Raw genomic sequence first — 19,917 nt, 5'->3', positions numbered from 1 at the left:
TAATTACCAGGAATAATAGGGGCAAATTCCTAGGCTTATACCTTGACAACAACCTGAATTTCAGCACCCATATCCAGCATATAACCAAAAAAGTATCCAAAACGGTTGGGATCCTCTCCAAGATACGATACTACGTGCCGCAAAATGCCCTTCTCACACTATACCACTCACTTATTTAACCATACCTCACCTATGCTATTTGTGCTTGGGGATCAACTGCAGCAACACACCTAAAGCCAAGAATAACCCAACAAAAAGCTGCAGTAAGAATAATCACTAAATCCCATCCCTGGCAACACCCCCCCCACTCTTCATAGACCTTAACTTACTCCCTGTTCAGTACATCCACACTTACTACTGTGCAATTTACATCTACAGGGCCTTAAACTCTAATATCAACCTTGACCTAAAACGCTTTCTTGATAGTTGTGACAGAACCCACAGGCATAACACCAGACACAAACATCTCTACGACATTCCCCGTGTCCGACTAAACCTTTACAAAAATTCAATGTATGTCAAAGGCCCTAAAATCTGGAATACCCTACCTGAGAACTCTAGAACTGCAGACACATTCATCACCTTCAAAACTACCATTAGAAAACATCTTATCTCCCTGATACACCCTGTCAACTAACTACACGAATACCACCTGGTGGTTCACACTTACACTCACTGACTTATTTGACCATAAACAGAAATATTAATCTCAATCTTAAAATAATGAATCCTGTGATACTCCAATACTGAAACTATGTACTGTGCCAAAACAAAAGCATTTACATTGCTAAACTCACAAACTAGTATTTAGTCACTTAGCCATAATACCAACTTACCTCATAATTTGTAATATTTTACAATTAAGAATAAAACTAAGTCTGCCCGAAATGCCTAGCCATGCTAGGCGTTCTAGTGGTACACTCTGTAATCACTATTTTACTACATGTAAACCACACAATAACCAAATTTCTGTAAACTCAGCATTGTAATCCTTATAGAGAATAAACTTTGAATTTGAATTTGAATTTGAATTGAGTAAGTTTAAAGCAACTGCTCTCCCGATAGCTCGAGTTGAGTTATCTAATAAATTACACAAAACCAATGTGCTAACATTATTTGATCAAGGCTCACAAAGGTCCTTCATAAGAAGAACAGTGTTGCAGAAACTGAATAAACAACCCTCTGCCAAAATACAGTTAGATATAGCTGTTTTTTTCCACAATTCTGGTAAACAGACATATGACCTAACCAGAATCACTGTTGGTCTAGGAAACAGGAAAAAGACAGTAGAAGCTGTGGTAGTAGGTGATTTGCCTAAGTCTGTGCAGATCCAGGGATTCAAAGAAACAGCTGCAGCACTGAAAGCAGCTAAGGTCAAGTTAGCCTGTCCTGACATACAGACGGATACAATTAGTCCAATTGATTTAATCAATGGAAGTGATTATTATCACTGTTTTGTGCAAAATATAGTAAGCAAACATGATGTTCACTTGCTGAAAACAGCAGGAGGCCACATGATATGTGGTCCCAGTCCCTCTCAAAGTGGGAAAGAAACTGATAATGATTCAGTGGAAAATGTACTAGTTACGAGAATAACCGCTGATCATGTACCACAGCAAAAAATATCATTACTGGAAGAAATGAATGAACCAGTTGATAAGTTGTGGGATTTAGATGCGATAGATATTGATGTAAATAAACCAAGCTCACAAGAGTCTCAGACTTATAACCAATATTTGGACACTGTCAACTATAAAGATGGACAGTATTAGGTTAGGTTACCATGGAAATTAAATCCACCACATCTGCCTAGCAATTATCGCATGGCTTTCGGACAAATGAAAGCACAAATACACGAGCTCAGGAAGAATCCAGAGCTACTGACTGTCTATTATAATATCATACAAAAACAGTTGGACAATAAATTCATTGAGGAAATAGTCGAAGATAAGTTGAAGACAGAAGCTCATTATCTCCCGCACCATGGAGTCAGAAAAGATTCTGAAACCACTCCACTACGTGTTGTATATAATTGCAGCGCACGTGCAAATAAAGATGTAGCAAGTCTTAATGAATGTCTGATGACCGGACCCTCACTAACTGAGAAGCTTGGAGACGTGCTTATGAAATTTCGCACAAACCCATATGCCTACACGGCTGATATTTCCAAGGCTTTCTTAAGAGTAGGACTACAAGAAATGGATAGAGATTATACTCGATTCTTGTAGCCTGAAAATCCACATGATCCTCAAAGTCCTGTGAAAACTTATCGTTTCAAGCCAGTATTGTTTGGTGCAACATCCTCTCCATTCTTACCAGAAGCTACTCTGAATACACATTTGAAGAAATCTGAAAGTCCCTTCAAAGAAATCTTAAAGAAAAGTTTCTATGTGGACAATCTTCAAGGTACTGTGAATAAAGAGCAGGATTTGAAATCCTTATACAGAGAAGCTAACAAGGAGATAAAAGAAGCAAATATGCCTCTAAGGATGTGGAATACAAATTCAATGCAATTAAGGGAACTTATCAAAGAAGATTTCCCTGAAGCTGAAATTCCTGATTGTAATAATATGCTGGGAACTTAATTGGAACACACAGGAAGATACTCTGAGTCTCAAAAAGATAAACTATAAATCATGCAGTACACTCACTAAACGTAGTTTACTGTCAGAGGTATCACAATGTTTTGGTCCTCTAGGACTCGTCTCACCAACTACCATAAAGGGTAAAATGCTTATGCAAGATGCATGGAAGCTCAAAATTGGATGGGATGAGAACTTGCCTCTAGAAATGAGTCAAGCATGGGATGAAATATCCAGGGAGTTTAAACAACTTCATCAAATTAAATTTCCCAGACAAATAGGTCAAGAGGGAAACAAGTACACATTACATGTGTTCTGTGATGCGTCAACCAGAGGTTATGGCGCTGTAGCTTACATGAGTAATGCTGAAGGAAGTACACTAATTACTTCAAAGGCCAGGGTCGCACCCTTGAAGGTCAGAACAGTACCACGATTGGAACTTACAGCACTCTATGTTGGTACAAAACTAGCTGTCTATCTCAACAAAGTACTTGATCATCTAACTATTGAAAAAACCGTGATATGGAGTGATAATGAAGCAGTTCTCCAGTGGTTAAGAAATAATAAGAGTAAGTTGGTCTATGTACAGAACAGAGTAGCAGAAATAATAGAGATGCAGAGAGATTATCTCTTTCTCCACGTCTCTACCCAAGAGAATCCAGCTGACATGTTGTCACGTGGTGTCCCACTCAAGAAATTTGTGGATAATAAATTATGGCTCCACGGACCGAACTGGCTCTCTAATGAAAATAACTGGCCTAAGCAAAAAGCTCACATTATGCCAGAAGAAACAGTCTACTTGAACACAGCAGAAATAAGTTGTGTAAATACTGCAGACACAACAGAAATATTCATTGATGGATCTAAATACTCATCTTTGGGTAAACTCTTAAGAGTTACAGCTCTTGTCTTTAAATTCATTAAAGGAATAAAACCTGATTATGAATGTCTTGAACCCATTAAATACTGGGTGAAACTAATACAGAAAGATGTTTTCTCTACAGAATATAAATTTCTAGAAACACAAGATAAATCCCCAAAGAAACCTGTTATGATTAATTCTTTAGGACTTTATCTCGACTCAGAAAAGATTATAAGATGTCGAGGAAGAATTCATAATTCTTCACTACCTAAAAAAGCCATACATCCAATATTGATCCCCAAGAATCATTGGCTAACAAAACTGATTGTTCAAAACGCCCACAGTAACGTGTTACATGGTGGGGTAGCTGACACACTTTGTCATATACGACAATCCTACTGGATACCCCAAGGTCGACAAAGTGTGAAAAAACAAATAAGGGACTGTATTACTTGTCGTCACTATGATATGCGAGTATGTCAGTATCCAGGTCCACCTCCATATCCCTCTGAAAGAGTTTGTCATATCACTCCATTTGAGGTGACAGGTGTAGATTACACTGGACCAATAATTTTAACCAAAACAGTTGACAAAGTTCTCATCAAGGTGTACATCTGTTTGTTCACTTGTGCTACGACTAGAGCAGTACATCTAGAAGTAGCCACTGACATGTCTGCTGAAACTTTTATCAAATTATTCAGAAGGTTTGCAGCCAGAAGGGCATGTCCCAGACTGATGATTTCAGATAATGCAACGAACTTTGTTGCTGGAGCTGCTTATATAAACAAGATCTTTTATCAACCAGAAGTACAACAGATGCTGAATCAACGCAGTTGTCGTTGGAGATACATTCCTCCTAAATCTCCATGGCACGGCGGATTTTATGAAAGAATGATTGGCATTGTAAAACGTTGTTTAAGGAAGACTCTTCATCGTCAGAGAATCGACTTAGAAGAATTCCGTACAGTTGTGACTGAAATAGAAAATAGAGTCAACAACAGACCTCTAACTTATGTTACCGATGATCTGGACAATTTAGAAGTGTTAAGTCCATCTCATTTACTCCATGGCAGAAGGCTCGAACCTGTTCCTCCCATGAATGATCAAGAAAATCATATAGGATCCTATTTATTTCGAACCTGAGCAACTCAGACGTAAATTCAAACACCTTAATAAAGTGATTGAACGTTGGGAGAAAATTTGTCGAGAAGACTATCTCACCTCATTGAGAGAACACTTCTATGGAGCTGGTGTTCCTGATAATCATAAGTCCTTAAGACCGGGTGACATAGTGATTATTGACAATGATTGTCCGAGGTCCCAATGGCCACTTGGAAAAATTGTGACCATATATCCTGATGCAAATGGAATCATCAGGACAGTTGTTGTTTTGAGCAAAGGTGTAGTGAATAAGCGGACAATAAATAAACTGGTGCCGTTAGAATTACAGTGTTGAAAACAAAATTAGTGATTCTCCAGAAACCACACAGACTAAAGCTGTTCAGAAAAGACAAGCAGCAGTGGTGGCGAGTGAGAAAATCAAATTAATGTTAAGTGATGAATAGTTCACCTGCAGTGAGCCTCCGCCGCCCCCCAGTGTGGAGAAATTTTCTCCAAAAGGGGGGTATCAGCCCCCTTCAGCCCCTTCAGCCTCTTTCAGCCCTGAGGGGCCCAGCCCTCTCAGAAGGGGCAAATATCTTGTTTGCTGCTACAGCGAGTAATTGATTGCAGATGCAGTACGAGTATGCGACATGGTCAAGCGACCGCCGCTCCTTGCAGTCCAGTGTTGCAGAGTGTATTTTAATAAGAGACAGTACATCTCTTACCTTAGCAGGACAATTAAGGAAAATCCTGCTCCCACTTTATTATCATAGTAAAGATAGTGGACATTGTTGCCTATGCTTAAGACAGCAAGATTTAAACATTCTGCTTTGCTTCATCGAGGAAGTGGCAAGGAAGCAAAAGTACTAGGCCAGCTTTTCCTTTGTGCTAGGAAAGTAATGGCTTGGGGTGCTGTGGCGTCTTCAGATTACTTTTGACTCTACTGAGAGTGACACTGACGCCAGGATAACCAACAAAGAACGATCTGTGCGTTAGTGTGAACAAAGTGTCTCATAAAACACAATAAACACTTAAGAGAATTGTGATCAGCTTCTTTAGTGATAAGACTGTGAACAATAAAGACAAATCTTGTGGAACATAGTGTACCAGTGTGCGTATTCCTAGACTATGTGTGAGGGAAAAGTTCAATAGATAGGAGTAACGAGGGAGTATATATTAACAATAGTTTCATTGCCAGCTACTTGTTAAGGTAGGGTAAGTCAAGCTCCCGCTATTCCCGCCTTTTTCTCCCCCTCCCCGAAAGTGATAGTTTGACTGCCGGCTGCTTGTTAAGGTAGGGTCAGTCTAGCTCCCGCTATCCCTTCCCCTCCTTCTTCCCCCCCCCCGAAAGGTGACGTGTGGGGCTCTGGTCAAACAGTAAATCACTCGACTCACCTCCCAACACTACTGTAAGTACATGCCTGCCTTGTATTCTAGTGGATTTATTGGTTGAAAGCTTCAATTTTGACCAATAATAAACTTAGTCTTTTCAGTCTTGCTCTAAGTTGACTGTTGTAATAGTCACCACGTCTTTTAAGTATTGTACTTATCATGGAGAGTGATTTCTTAAGCAGTGAGTAACCTGTCTATCTTTTCAGCTTGGATGACAGAGAGGGTCACCTGTCACTCAACGAGAAAAATTGATGGAGACGGACTAACGTCCTGGAGACGTCTCATTTTGGATTTAATTACCTGTGCACCTGTATGAAATTGCAGGACGTAACCCCACATCATTGCAGCGGTAAAGAACCTGCTTTCCTGTCATTGGGATATAATACTCAAGGCTATACTGTGAAGAACTAGCCAGTGGGTCGTAACCAACACCTGCGACCCCCCCCCATCATCAGCAACGGCTACGATTTCAACAACACAGTGTCACCAACACCAGACACCCCTATATATATTAGCGTTGAATTCAATTATTTATATTTTTCATTTTTCATTTTCTTTAATGTAGGATTAATATTTCATATTTAAGTGTTTTATATTTTATATTTTCTATATAATATAGTGTTTATGTTTGTCTGTTATTATTTCTTTTTCTATTCATTAATTTTCCTGAGGAGGAGCCAGCCTGAGTAATACTGACTGAAGTTGTTACAGGGCTGAGTAAGCCTTCACAATGGAAGACGTGGACATCCAAGGACACTTTAGCTTCTATCAAGTCACCGATACCTGTCGAAGGTGTGAAGAACACCATAGCTCACGCTACAAGAGCAAGGTAGGTTACGAATTTCTTGTAGTACGGGGGACTGCGCAGTTCTTGAGTCGCAAGGAGTTTGTAATCAACCTATAGTCGGCAGTTAGGTGCGGACTTTTGAGTCCACACAAGTAAGTTTGTCAGCCATCAGTGAATGAAATATGCTGACATAACACCCCCTAGGGGTAATTTATAATCTTACAAATTATAACTCATTTCAGCCCGTTGAGGAATGAATTCGACAGCTTCTCAGGACCTCGTCTGCAGAGGCGGCTGTGCAGGCGATGAGCTGTCTTTCTAAGTTAAGTTTTCCCTATACAAAATGTATAAGCTTAGCTGGTAATACCATTTCTCAACAGCAGTGAAAAAAATAAATTAGTATTTTCCTGTACTTCACACGCCACGCGCATATTCGTGAATTATAAAATCATTCTTTCGTTCAATTTAGAAGCAAGATTTCGTGTATTTAGCAGACCTGGTTTCGTGTGCTTTACTCTCACGCTGTCGACTGTGTAAATACCCATAAATGATCTGATATTTATGTTTATTCTTTCAGTGGATTTTCTTCATACTTTTAATGTATATTATTATTTTTAATATTATGATCACTATTTTCGTTTTATTATCATTATTTTTTTAAATAATAATAATAATAATAATAATAATAATAATAATAATAATAATAATAATACTAATAATAATAATATTAGTAATAATAATTATAATTTAGATAATAGTAATAACAACAATAAAAAATAATTTATTATTATTATTATTATTATTATTATTATTATTATTATTATTATTATTATTATTATTATTATTCGCAAAAGAGTTTTTATCTTGTTTGGGACATTAGCACATAGTTAAGTGTATCTCAAGCACCAGAGAAATTCTCACCATTTCAGACTTGACGTTATAGTTGATTGTGTACACAGCCAATCTGAGTGGCAGAGCAGTAAAGTGTGTGTAAGACGTACTTGACAAGTACAATGCTCTCCAACTTAACTCTCAACATTATAAATATCTGCCCAATGACAGAGGAACATTAAAAAACATTAAAAACCATTGAGCTGTAATTCAGACGCGTGTGAAACATGTCTAGTTTCAGTACCTGTTTTTTGTATCCTAAAAAATCGTTAGTAAACTGAATTAGTAGGAAAACTACGTGTTAGGAAATTAAAACATCAGAGCGCATCATGCTACTGTGCTGAATCACTAAGAGAAAAACTTGATTTTAACTTGAATAACATGAAGCACTCATTCATAAGTTGAAACACCGGGAACACAACTTGCTTGTAAGCTGAAACACCAGCAACACAACTTGCTTGTAAGCTGAAACACCGGGAACACAACTTGCTTGTAAGCTGAAACACCGGGAACACAACTTGCTTGTACGTTGAAACACCCAACTTACTAACAAGTTCTTGCAACACCAAGAACTTGTTAGTAAGTTGGGATATCAGGAGTACAACTTTCTTCCATGTTAAAACACCAGGAACACAGTTGGTTTGTAAACTGAAGCATCAGAAGAGCGGAACTTATTTGTAAACTGAGACACATAGATCACTTATTTCTAAGTTGAAACACCAGGAACACTACTAGTTTATTAGTTGAAACACAGGGTGGGAACAACATTTTTAAGTTGAACATAACGTGGTACGGTTTTAAAAGGACTTGTTTGTAAGCTAAAACACCAGGAATATGAGCAAGATGTTTGAACGTTAAAAAACCAGGAGCACTTATTATGTAAGTTGGAATATCAGGAGCACAACTCATGTTTAGTTTGAACTATCAGGAGCACAATATGTTTATCAGTTAAAATATTAGGAACACAACTAGAATGTAAGTTGAAATATAATTAGCACAACTTGTTTGTAAGTTAAAATAAAAGGAATACTATTAATTTTTAAGTTGAAATATCAGGAACATTACACGAAGAATCATTTAGAATAGAATGGTCAATTATAACATGATTGGTGTATTTAAAGCTGTTTGACGGAGAATTGTTGACAGTTTTGTTGATGGAAAAGAGGAATTAAACTTAATTAAACACCGGTGTCTTCTTCTACCCAAAAGTTTCAACTGCTATAATGTCCAACGAGAAATAAGTGTTGGTAATGAAGACCAAAGAAAAAAAGAAAGGCCACGAATCATAAAAATTAGAACTTTGGATTCTCAAATCCTGAAGTTCCGAGAGTTACATTCCTGGTGTTCCAGCGTACGATCTAGCAGGTGTTAACCTGGAATTTATCTTCCGGCATGAAAATTGCAACATTTATTTCTAACAGGAATCTGTATTTGTAAAACTTTTAATTACTGAGTATAGTATTTAATGAATATCAATGTATAAGGCACAAGTAGGTAACTTAAGGGGCTTTTGCAGTCCAATGTAGTAAATAAATACTGGAAACACTGTAAGACGGGGAGAGAAAATTTTGCTGTGTTTAGTCTCTCAGCCTTGACAGGTGTTTTGCACCCGAGCCTTGATAAAACGTGTTCTGTCTCTTAACCTTGATGGAAAATGTTCATTCTTTAGCCTTGATGAAAGTCTGAACACATCAAAAATTTCCTCTCCAATTCTTCAAACGTCTTTCCTGTTTATTCTCTGTTTTCTATTGATAAAAAAACACTTATTTGGCGGAACTTCTTCATTGGAGAAACCCAGGTGTTACACATGTCTTGTTCATCAGCTTGGTGCAATTAATGTAATGTTTCCCATGAACCTGTTTTGTAAGTATTGATCTTAACATTTCGGGTCTTCAAAAGCAGGGATTCATCTGATCAGGATGATTTTCAAGGGCAACTCAAATCAAAGGAATTATTTAAATTTTTGTGTCAATAAAATATAGAAACAATGAAACAAGAAAGTGTACTGACGGATGTGGAGCCTTGGTGAGCTTTGCTGTTTGCCAGGCGTTCCTCATGTTGGCCAAGGATAGCTCAAGATTGTACTCTCTAGATGCCCCGCTGCTCACTACCTCAAACTCCTTCAGTAATCCTCCAAGCTGCATCTGTACCACCTTGCGAAGACTGAAACACAGGAAACATTATAATTGATATTACCATAATCAGAGTTAACGCTTATGCAGAAGCATATAGGGCAAGCAATCTGAAATAAGAAAAATGCCTTTCATCATCACGGACCATGGATCAAGGACCAGAGAAGCCCACGGCTGTAGGAGTAAAAAAGCTCTTCAAACCAGTCACTGTCACAAGAATGGTGTTGATAACTACTTTTTTTCATTAACAATGATAAAATAATTTTTATTTTTAAACCAAAGCTGATGTAGAAAACTAACCTAACCTCACAAAATCTAACACAAATGTTTTTTACTAAATTCTGCTATATATTTCATTGGTCAATGTAAATATAATTAATATTGCAATAAATAAATAAATAAATAAATAAATATATATATATATATATATATATATATATATATATATATATATATATATATATATAACCAGTTTGTTTGGTATTCTGGTAGCGGGGAGTAAATGATACGTCTTCGGAGGCTTCTTACTTTATTGTTAAGTCGCGATGGGTACACAGGCTTGTGTGTTTGTGCCCATGGCCCGAGAGGGCCATGCCCACGAGAAAGAGAGGAGTGGACAGTTCTTGACTGAGTGATGGGTGTCGCCAGAGTAAGAGTGAGGTAAGGGCAGGCAGGCTGGCATGCCCACCGAGAGGCCTGGCTACAGAGGGCAGCATCTTAGTGGCGCGAAATATGAACTAAGCTGACAGTGAGGGAAGAAAAAAATATGTGGGGTGTGCTAAACATCGTGGTCATAGGCAGTGAGCGTCGAAGGGCATCACTGCACACCTTCCTGCGTCTGGACAGATACTGCAACACAGGAGACATCGCTGCAGCTGAGCTGTGACGTAACAGGGTACGGTCTCCTCTGGAATGGTGAAGCAGTCATCGTAGGAGTCGCTGCAGGTTTTCACTCAACCTGGGGCACGACATGCTGGTGCCCTCGAGTGAGGCGTCGACAAAACTCGGCAACTGGGCAGGATTTTTGGCAAGCGACTCAGGAGGACACTTCTCGACTGGTACTGTCGCTGGGCTGTCACTGCCGGCGAGCGTGGAGTGGGTTGTGGAGCGAGTCGTGGCAGAGACGACTGGGCGAAACATCTGGGAGTTGTAACATCATACACCAGACTGCAGTGAGAGAGCTAGCAGTCAAAGTGACATCTTTGTGCAGGCTGCTCACTGAAGCTTGTGACACTAGGCTGACACAGTGCCTGCCGACAGGGCTAACTGCGGCATGACGAGTGTCATTCTCTCGGCAGTTGGAGTTACAGCAGAGGTTAGTCTAAGCGTCCCCAGACTTGTTTCTCTACATATAACTGCACTCTGAAGGTCTGGAGGTGAAGTGAAACAAATCTCGATGGGAATCGTAGCAGGTAAGATTTTGCAGAACATCACGAGCGATGAGCATAAGAGCTTTCTATACAAGGGGGCTCATACGCTCAGGGGCTGTCTGATAACAACTGTTAAACGCACTGGTCATACCGGGTGACTTAGCACAGTGGTGCTACTCAGGCCTGGCTGCAGACCTCATTGGACAAATGGAAACTTTACACACCCATGGTACATGCGGTACAACATAGCTTAAACTAGCAAATGATGCTTTTCTGTGCATACACTAACATGTGAGAACACTAACTGAGAGGAATTATTTAACACGACATACATCTTCTCTCAGTCTTTTCGACAATACTGAAAAAATTACTGAACACTCGATGGTGACATCATGTGATGTCACAGCAGCACTATGAAGTCAGCAGATATCTCGAGGTGACGTCAGGCAGACATCGTGACGTCATGAAGTAGGGTAGCATCGTGGGTGGTGTCAATGTGGTGCAGGCAGAAGACCACAGCATGAGGCCTGGGACATCTGGCTCGGTAACTTACTTGATTTGTAGATCCACGTGACATTGCCCACACCCAACGTGGTGTCGGGATCCACGTGGCGTCGTGATCTATGTGGCATGCTGATCTGCATAGCTTTGAGTGGCCTTGGGCACTTGGATACACCGCTCTAGCAATGAATTTACACGAAAAACAGCAGAAAACACAGCAGAGGGAGTGAGCAGTGGTGAGTGGTGAATGGTAGGCTGGTGAGGTGTGTGAGAGTACAGCAGGGCAAGGCAAGGAACGGCCACTTCCTCCTCTCCCCCAAACACGTGGAGAAACTCACACTGGACGCAGAAATCACCACAAAACTCACCTCTGGCTTGCTGAAACAGCTGTGCTGAGCTGAACAACAGCAGCAGAACATACAAGTGATGCTGAACATGTGACTCTGCTTGTGGATTCTGCTTGTACCTGTGTCTGGATGCTCAAACGTGCAGACTCGGCTTCAGGATAACTCGTTGAGAGTCGGATGCTTCTTGCATGGGATGATGAAGTGAAAATGACTTCATTCCTTCCTTCCTCTATCCGGGCAAACACAACTGCACACAACTGCTTCGACCACCGCTGCTACCAATGTTTAATGGGTTTATTGGTAGTATGGTAGCGGGGTTCATTGATACATCTTCGGAGGCTTCTTACTTTATTGTTAAGTCGTGGTGGGTACACAGGCTTGTGTGTTGTGCCCATGGCCCGGAAGGGCCATGCCCACGAGGGAGAGAGGGGTGGACAGTTCTTGACTGAGTGATGGGTGTCGCCAGAGTGAGAGTGAGGCAAGGGCAGGCAGGCTGGCGTGCCCACCGAGAGGCCTGGCTACAGAGGGCAGCATCTTAGTGGTGCGAAATATGAACTAAGCTGGCAGACAGCACGGGCTGTCTACATACATACATATATATATACATATAATATATATATATATATATATATATATATATATATATATATATATATATATATATATATATATATATATATATATATATATATGTCGTGCCGAATATGTAAAACTTGTCAATTAGCAAGAACTCATTTAAAATTAGGTCCTTTCTAAAATTTTCCCTTATACGTTTAAAGGTATATTTTTTTTCATTAATGTTAATGTAAAAAATTTTAATTTTTTGCACCAAAAGAATCTTAGAAAACTTACCTAACCTTATTATATCAAGAGCAATTTATTTTAGCCTAACCCAACTAAATATATTTTAGATTTGTTTACAATAATTTAGTACTAAACAAACACAGCTAAATATACTGATCTCTGGCTGAAGGAGACTCGAACCTACGAACCTTAGGACAAGGTATGCAGTGCTTTACCAATCTACCCACACTGGACCAATACCTTGGCGTGTAGCATGAGCTACACGTTTGATCCAAGGCAGCCAGCTTTCAGGGAGAAGGCTTACAGCTTTTCATCTCATCCCCTGCATGCATCAGCCTTACTAGAGATTTGAACAAAATTTGTTCAAATCTCTAGTAAGGCTGATGCATGCAGGGGATGAGATGAAAAGCTGTAAGCCTTCTCACTGAAAGCTGGCTGCCTTGGATCAAACGTGTAGCTCATGCTACATGCCAAGGTATTGGTCCAGTGTGGGTAGATTGGTAAAGCACTGCGTACCTTGTCCTAAGGTTCGTAGGTTCGAGTCTCCTTCAGCCAGAGATCAGCGTTTGTGTATATTTCGCATGCTCTCGCGAATTCCTTGCATAAATATATATATATATATATATATATATATATATATATATATATATATATATATATATATATATATATATATATATATATACGTCGTGCCGAATATGTAAAACTGGTCAATTAGCAAGAACTCATTTAAAATTAAGTCCTTTCTAAAATGTTCTCTTATACGTTTAAAGATATATTTTTTTCATTAATGTTAATGTAAAAATTTTTAATTTTGTCTGTTTTCTCAGCAATGTTTTTGAGAGCTTTACGAATTTGTAGTCCTGACTTCATAGATGAGGAAATATCCAAAATTTATGAAATAGGTAATGATTTAAAATACCCAAGAAATGTAATTGATAAATCTTTTAAAGTTGCTAGAAATACTTTTTACAACCTAAAAAGGGACAACCAACCTTATTCAACTAAAAATATGTTGGTTCTCCCTTACCATGAAAACTTGGTTGATATGCCTTCTCTTCTTAAGACTTTTAATATTAATGTTGTATTCAAAAATCTTGATACAGTAAAAAAACTTTTGATAAAGAATTCCCCCCAAAATGCTGATGGATGTGTCTATAAGATTCCTTGTAAAATTTGCGATAAAGTTTATTACGGTCAAACTGGTAAAAATCTCGAACTAAGATTAAAACAACATAAATATAGCAAGATTCCAATGTTCTGTTTATTCATGTAAGAGATTTTAACCATCCAATTGATTTTCAAAAAGTTGAGAAAGTAGTATCAAGCAAGTCCATGGTCGACAGGAATATAATTGAATCTTGTTTCATAAAAAGCAGTTTTGACAATAATATGAATATTTACTTTGGTTTATATAAATTAGATCCATTTATAATTAATAGAATTTGGGAAGAATTTAATAATACACTGGACAAATAATAATTTTTAAATTTTCTTGGGTAGAATAGTTTGTGGGTGAGTTGTGGAAAGGACCTATCCAAGTTGGGTCGCCGCGCGTCACGTGTTTAACCGTTGTGGGATCTGATAGTGAGGTGCTGGCCAGACCCCTTATATAGCTTCCTTGGATGCTTTACTTTCATAGTTCCTTGATAATGTGAGTAGTCACGAAAGCGCTTGGAATTTCTCTATTCTTTCAGAGTGGTTGTTTTGCATATTCTGAAATCACCTGTTTACTGTGATCTTATTGCATATATATATATATATATATATATATATATATATATATATATATATATATATATATATATATATATATATATATATATATATATATATATATATATATATATTTTTTTTTTTTTTTTTTTCAACAAGTCGGCCGTCTCCCACCGAGGCACGACATATATATATATATATATATATATATATATATATATATATGTCGTGCCGAATAGGCAGAACTTGCGATCTTGGCTTAAATAGCAACGCTCATCTTGCCATATAAGGCAAGGGAAAATTTGTCTATGCAATAATTTCGCGAAAATCATTCTAAGCCTAACGAAAAAAATATATTTCATTGCGTTTGATTAGTATTAAATTACTGTAAACGTTTTTAAAATATATTTAGTAGGATTAGGCTAAAATAAATTGAGCTTGTTAGAATAAGGTTAGGTAAGTTTTCTAAGATTCTTTTGGTGCAAAATTAAATTTTTTTACATTAACATCATTGAGAAAAATATATTACCTGGAGTTTACCTGGAGAGAGTTTCGGGGGTCAACGTCCCCGCGGCCCGGTCTGTGACCAGGCCTCCTGGTGGATCAGCGCCTGATCAACCAGGCTGTTGCTGCTGGCTGCACGCAAACCAACGTACGAGCCACAGCCCGGCTGATCAGGAACTGACTTTAGGTGCTTGTCCAGTGCCAGCTTGAAGACTGCCAGGGGTCTGTTGGTAATCCCCCTTATGTGTGCTGGGAGGCAGTTGAACAGTCTCGGGCCCCTGACACTTATTGTATGGTCTCTTAACGTGCTAGTGACACCCCTGCTTTTCATTGGGGGGATGGTGCATCGTCTGCCAAGTCTTTTGCTTTCGTAGTGAGTGATTTTCGTGTGCAAGTTCGGTGCTAGTCCCTCAAGGATTTTCCAGGTGTATATAATCATGTATCTCTCCCTCCTGCGTTCCAGGGAATACAGGTTTAGAAACCTCAAGCGCTCCCAGTAATTGAGGTGTTTTATCTCCGTTATGCGCGCCGTGAAAGTTCTCTGTACATTTTCTAGGTCGGCAATTTCACCTGCCTTGAAAGGTGCTGTTAGAGTGCAGCAATATTCCAGCCTAGATAGAACAAGTGACCTGAAGAGTGTCATCATGGGCTTGGCCTCCCTAGTTTTGAAGGTTCTCATTATCCATCCTGTCATTTTTCTAGCAGATGTATGTGATTGATACAATGTTTTGGTCCTTGAAGGTGAGATCCTCCGACATAATCACTCCCGTATAAGAGAAATTTTTAGAAAGGACTTAATTTTATATATATATATATATATATATATATATATATATATATATATATATATGTGTGTGTGTGTGTGTGTGTGTGTGTGTGTGTGTGTGTGTGTGTGTGTGTGTGTGTGTGTGCGCGTGTGTGTGTGTGTGTGTGAGGGAAAAGTTCAAAAGATAGGAGTAGCGATGGAGTATATAGTAATAATAGTTTCATTGCCGGCTACTTGTTAAGGTAGGGTAAGTCAAGCTCCGGCTATTCCCGCCTTTTTTCCCCCACCCCGAAAGTGATAGTTTGACTGCCGGCTGCTTGTTAATGTATGGTCAGTCTAGCTCCCGCTATCCCTTCCCCTCCTTCTTCCCCCCCCCCCCCCCGAAAGGCGACGTGTGGGGCTCCAGTCCAAACAGTAATCACTATACTCACAGCTCCCAGCACTACTGTAAGTACATGCCTGCCTTGTATTCTAGTGGATTTTTTGGTTGAAAGCTTCACTTTTGACCTATAATAAACTTAGTCCTTTCAGTTTTGCTCTGAGTTGACTGTTGTAATAATCACCACATCTTTTAGGTATTGTACTTATCATGGAGAGTGATTTCTTAAGCAGTGGGTAACCTGTCTATCTTTCCAGCTTGGATGACAGAGATGGTCACCTGCCAATCAACGAGTAGAACTGATGGAGATGGACGAACGTCCTGAGACTTCCCCTTTTTGGATTTAATTACCTGTGCACCTGTATGAAATTGCAGGACGTAACCCCTCATCATTGCAGCGGTAAAGAACCTGCTTTCCTGTCATCGGGATAGAATACTCAAGGATATACTGTGAAGAACTAGCCAGTGGGTTGTAACCAACACCTGCGCCCCCCCCCTCATCTGCAACGCCTACGATTTCAACAACACAGTGTCACCAACACCAGACACCCAAGTTTTATATTAGCGTTGAATTCAGTTATCATTTATATTTTTCATTTTTCATTTTCTTTAATGTAGGATTAATATTTCATATTTAAGTGTTTTATATTTTCTATATAATAAAGTGTTTATGTTTGTCTGTTATTTCTTTTTCTATTCATTAATTTTCCTGAGGAGGAGCCAGCCTTGGTAATACTATCTGAAGTTGTTACAGGGCTGAGTAAGCCTTCACAAGTGGCGACCTTGCCAGGATCAACTCTACTGAATCAAGATTCAATTCCATCTCGAATCTACCATTGGAACTTCAACGCCGCATACCACAGACGGTTACCACCAGCCATGAGTAATCATTCTCTATGAAAGGACTACAGTACAGGTATTTAAAAGATTTGGTGATTGTTATGGTCTCAATTTATTGTAAGTCAAGTCAAGGCAGGAATACTAGTTAATTCTGCCATCTATTTTTGTGTGAGCTTGAAACACTTTGGAGGATTAGACTCTAGGGACCCGAGATTTTCCAGTGACAATTTGTTTCATTGAGCTCTTTATTATATCAAGGGAACTGTCATAGGACACTCTTGATTTGTTGGTGAGAAGATTGGATGGCCAAGTGACCCCATTCTACTTACTGTTTGCTCGGAGCCGGCATAGAACCCTTCGTTTTAATTAATACATATTGTTTAATTGAAGCAGGAGCGGAGCAGGAATAGAACCCTCCATTTTCTTTAATACCCGTTTCATTTCCCCTGATAGTTTAAGTTATTCTTGCAAGCATGTAGGAATACCAGTTTTGGATGAATGCTGGAAGTAAGTTAGGTATAACAGGGAAAAATTTAGAATCTTTCATTATTGCTAAGATCCAGGAAAGACTTGAAAGAGAGAGAGAGAGAATCGAAAGAGAAGAGAATAAGGAGAGAGAAAGAATAGAGAGAAAGAATCATGAAAGACAGTTAGAAAGAGAAAGAGAGGATAAAAAGGAGAAAGAGAACCTTGAAAGACAGGAGAAAAAGGAGAGAGAGAGAATTAAGAGAGAAATCCAAGAAAGACAGTTAGAAAGAGAGAGAGATGACAAAAAGGAGCGTGATAGACTTGATCGTGAAGAAAGAACTAGAGAACGTGAGGAACAAGCTAAATTAAGGGAACTTGAAGAAAGAGCAAAGAACAGAGAATATGAGTTAAGGGAGAGAGAAAAGGATCGCGAGCTCGAACAAGCTCGCCTTGAATTAGAGAATAAAAAGTTAACTTTCTCAACAGCAATTAGATGAAGGAGTAATGGAACAACGTGCAGCTAGTACACATATTCCAACACCTAATTTACCTCCCTTCACAGAGGGGGAAGACATAACTTCATACATTATCAGGTTTGAAAATACCGCTACCCTCTGTGAATGACCTGCTGACACCTGGGCTACCAGGTTAGGAATGTTATTTTCTGGTACCGCTTTGAATATCTATGCAACTTTGTCGCAGGATATCATATGTAATTATAACCTACAGAAGAAGGCAATCCTTAAAGCATATCAAAAAACCACTAATTCTTACAGCCTGGCCAGAACTTTCAGCAGTTACAGGTAACACTCTTTCGTTTGTTCGACTTTTGGATAGAGAGTTCAGAAATTGATCACAGTTATGAATCTCTTAGAGACTTCATGGTTGCTGACCAGTTCCTGACAGCTCTTCCCCATCAGATACGAACATTCATCAGAGAACGTAACCTGATTAAAGCTGAGGAAGTTGCTGAGGCTGCTGACCTGTATGCTGAGGCTCACAATTCCTATAAAGACCTAAAGGGATCGAACCCTAAGGGCAAGGGCTCATCAGACCTTAAGAAATCAAAGCCTCTAGTGGAAAGTAAAATGACTTCTTTTATTCCTGTTTGTCATTTGTGTGGTGTTAAGGGACATAAACGTCCAGATTGTCCTTCTAAGAAGGTCCAAAAAGTTGGAAGATGTTTTAAAGACTGTAATGACCAAGCACCCTTCTGTTCAGGAACAGTTAATGGACTTAATGTATCTACCATTTTACGAGACACTGGATGCACATGTATAGTCATTTCTGATAAGCTGTTCCCTAACCTTAAAGAAACTCATTCCTCTGCTATACTTTCAGACTACTTGGGCCGTACAGACACTTTTCCTACCATCCGTTGTTACATTAGGTCTAAATGGTTCACAGGTTGGTCTGAAGCCGTACTAGCTCCCATCACTTCTTGCTCCATACTAATAGGTAATGTAAAAGGTGCCATTCTTCCTTCTGAGGTTGACCTTTCATCACCAAAGATGGACATAAGCTTTTCAGATCCTCTTCCTGTAGAATCAGAGAAGCCCCTCGAAAGTCCAGATGAGACAATGTCTCGCGAGATTCATGTGGGATTAAAAACCAGTGATGCTACTCTCGAAAGCGAGGAAGTAGGATCACCGGTTCACTTGTTAGATGAAAGTGAAGGTATCACCTCCGATACCATAAATGTCTTGACTAGGGCTCAGACCAAAGCCCAGGCTTCTCCTACTGTCAATTTACAACGTAATTGCCCTTCTCTTCAGAATTGCCATAATGCCGCTAAACAAAATCAAGTTATCCAAAGGAAAAACTTTTCATATAAATTTGAATATATAAAAGGTATCTTGTACAAGTCAGTATTCAAATTAAATTCAGATGAGATAGACTATTCCATCTTAGTTGTTCCAAGTCAATGCAGAGAGACTGTTCTTAAAATGGCTCATGACCTGCCAGTGGCCGGACATTTCTCGCATCGTAAAACCTCAAGGCTATACTGTGAAGAACTAGCCAGTGGGTTGTAACCAACACCTGCGCCCCCCCCCCCCATCATCAGCAACGGCTACGATTTCAACAACACAAGTGTCACCAACACCAGACACCCAAGTTTTATATTAGCATTGAATTCAGTTATCATTTATATTTTTCGTTTTTCATTTTCTTTAATGTAGGATTAATATTTCATATTTAAGTGTTTTATATTTTCTATATAATAAAGTGTTTATGTTTGTCTGTTATTATTTCTTTTTCTATTCATTAATTTTCCTGAGGAGGAGCCTGCTTTGGTAATACTGTCTGAAGTTGTTACAGGGCTGAGTAAGCCTTCACAATATATATATATATATATATATATATTATATATATATATATATACATATATATATATGTATATATATATGTATATATTATATATATATGTATATATATGTATATATTATATATATATATGTATATATATGTATATTA

At 38.8% G+C, this 19,917-nt stretch overlaps 1 protein-coding gene across 1 annotated transcript in view; it reads right to left on the bottom strand.

Annotated features, from left to right (window-relative positions):
* LOC128700457 (dynein axonemal heavy chain 12-like) overlaps positions 1-19,917 on the bottom strand; it is a gene marked incomplete at its 5' end in the record, with an annotated part of 447,977 nt that overhangs the window by 383,729 nt on the left and 44,331 nt on the right. Inside the window, one exon of the mRNA XM_070079936.1 lies at positions 9,626-9,778. Within this exon, the coding sequence (XP_069936037.1) occupies positions 9,626-9,778 (153 nt within the window). The remainder of the gene's footprint in view (positions 1-9,625; positions 9,779-19,917) is intronic.

This window comes from Cherax quadricarinatus, unplaced genomic scaffold (genome assembly GCF_038502225.1).
Source record: "Cherax quadricarinatus isolate ZL_2023a unplaced genomic scaffold, ASM3850222v1 Contig49, whole genome shotgun sequence".
In the NCBI taxonomy this organism is placed as follows: Eukaryota; Metazoa; Arthropoda; class Malacostraca; order Decapoda; family Parastacidae; genus Cherax; species Cherax quadricarinatus.
Note: the sequence above shows the minus strand (reverse complement) of the source record. Positions and strands in the feature narration are given on the sequence as shown.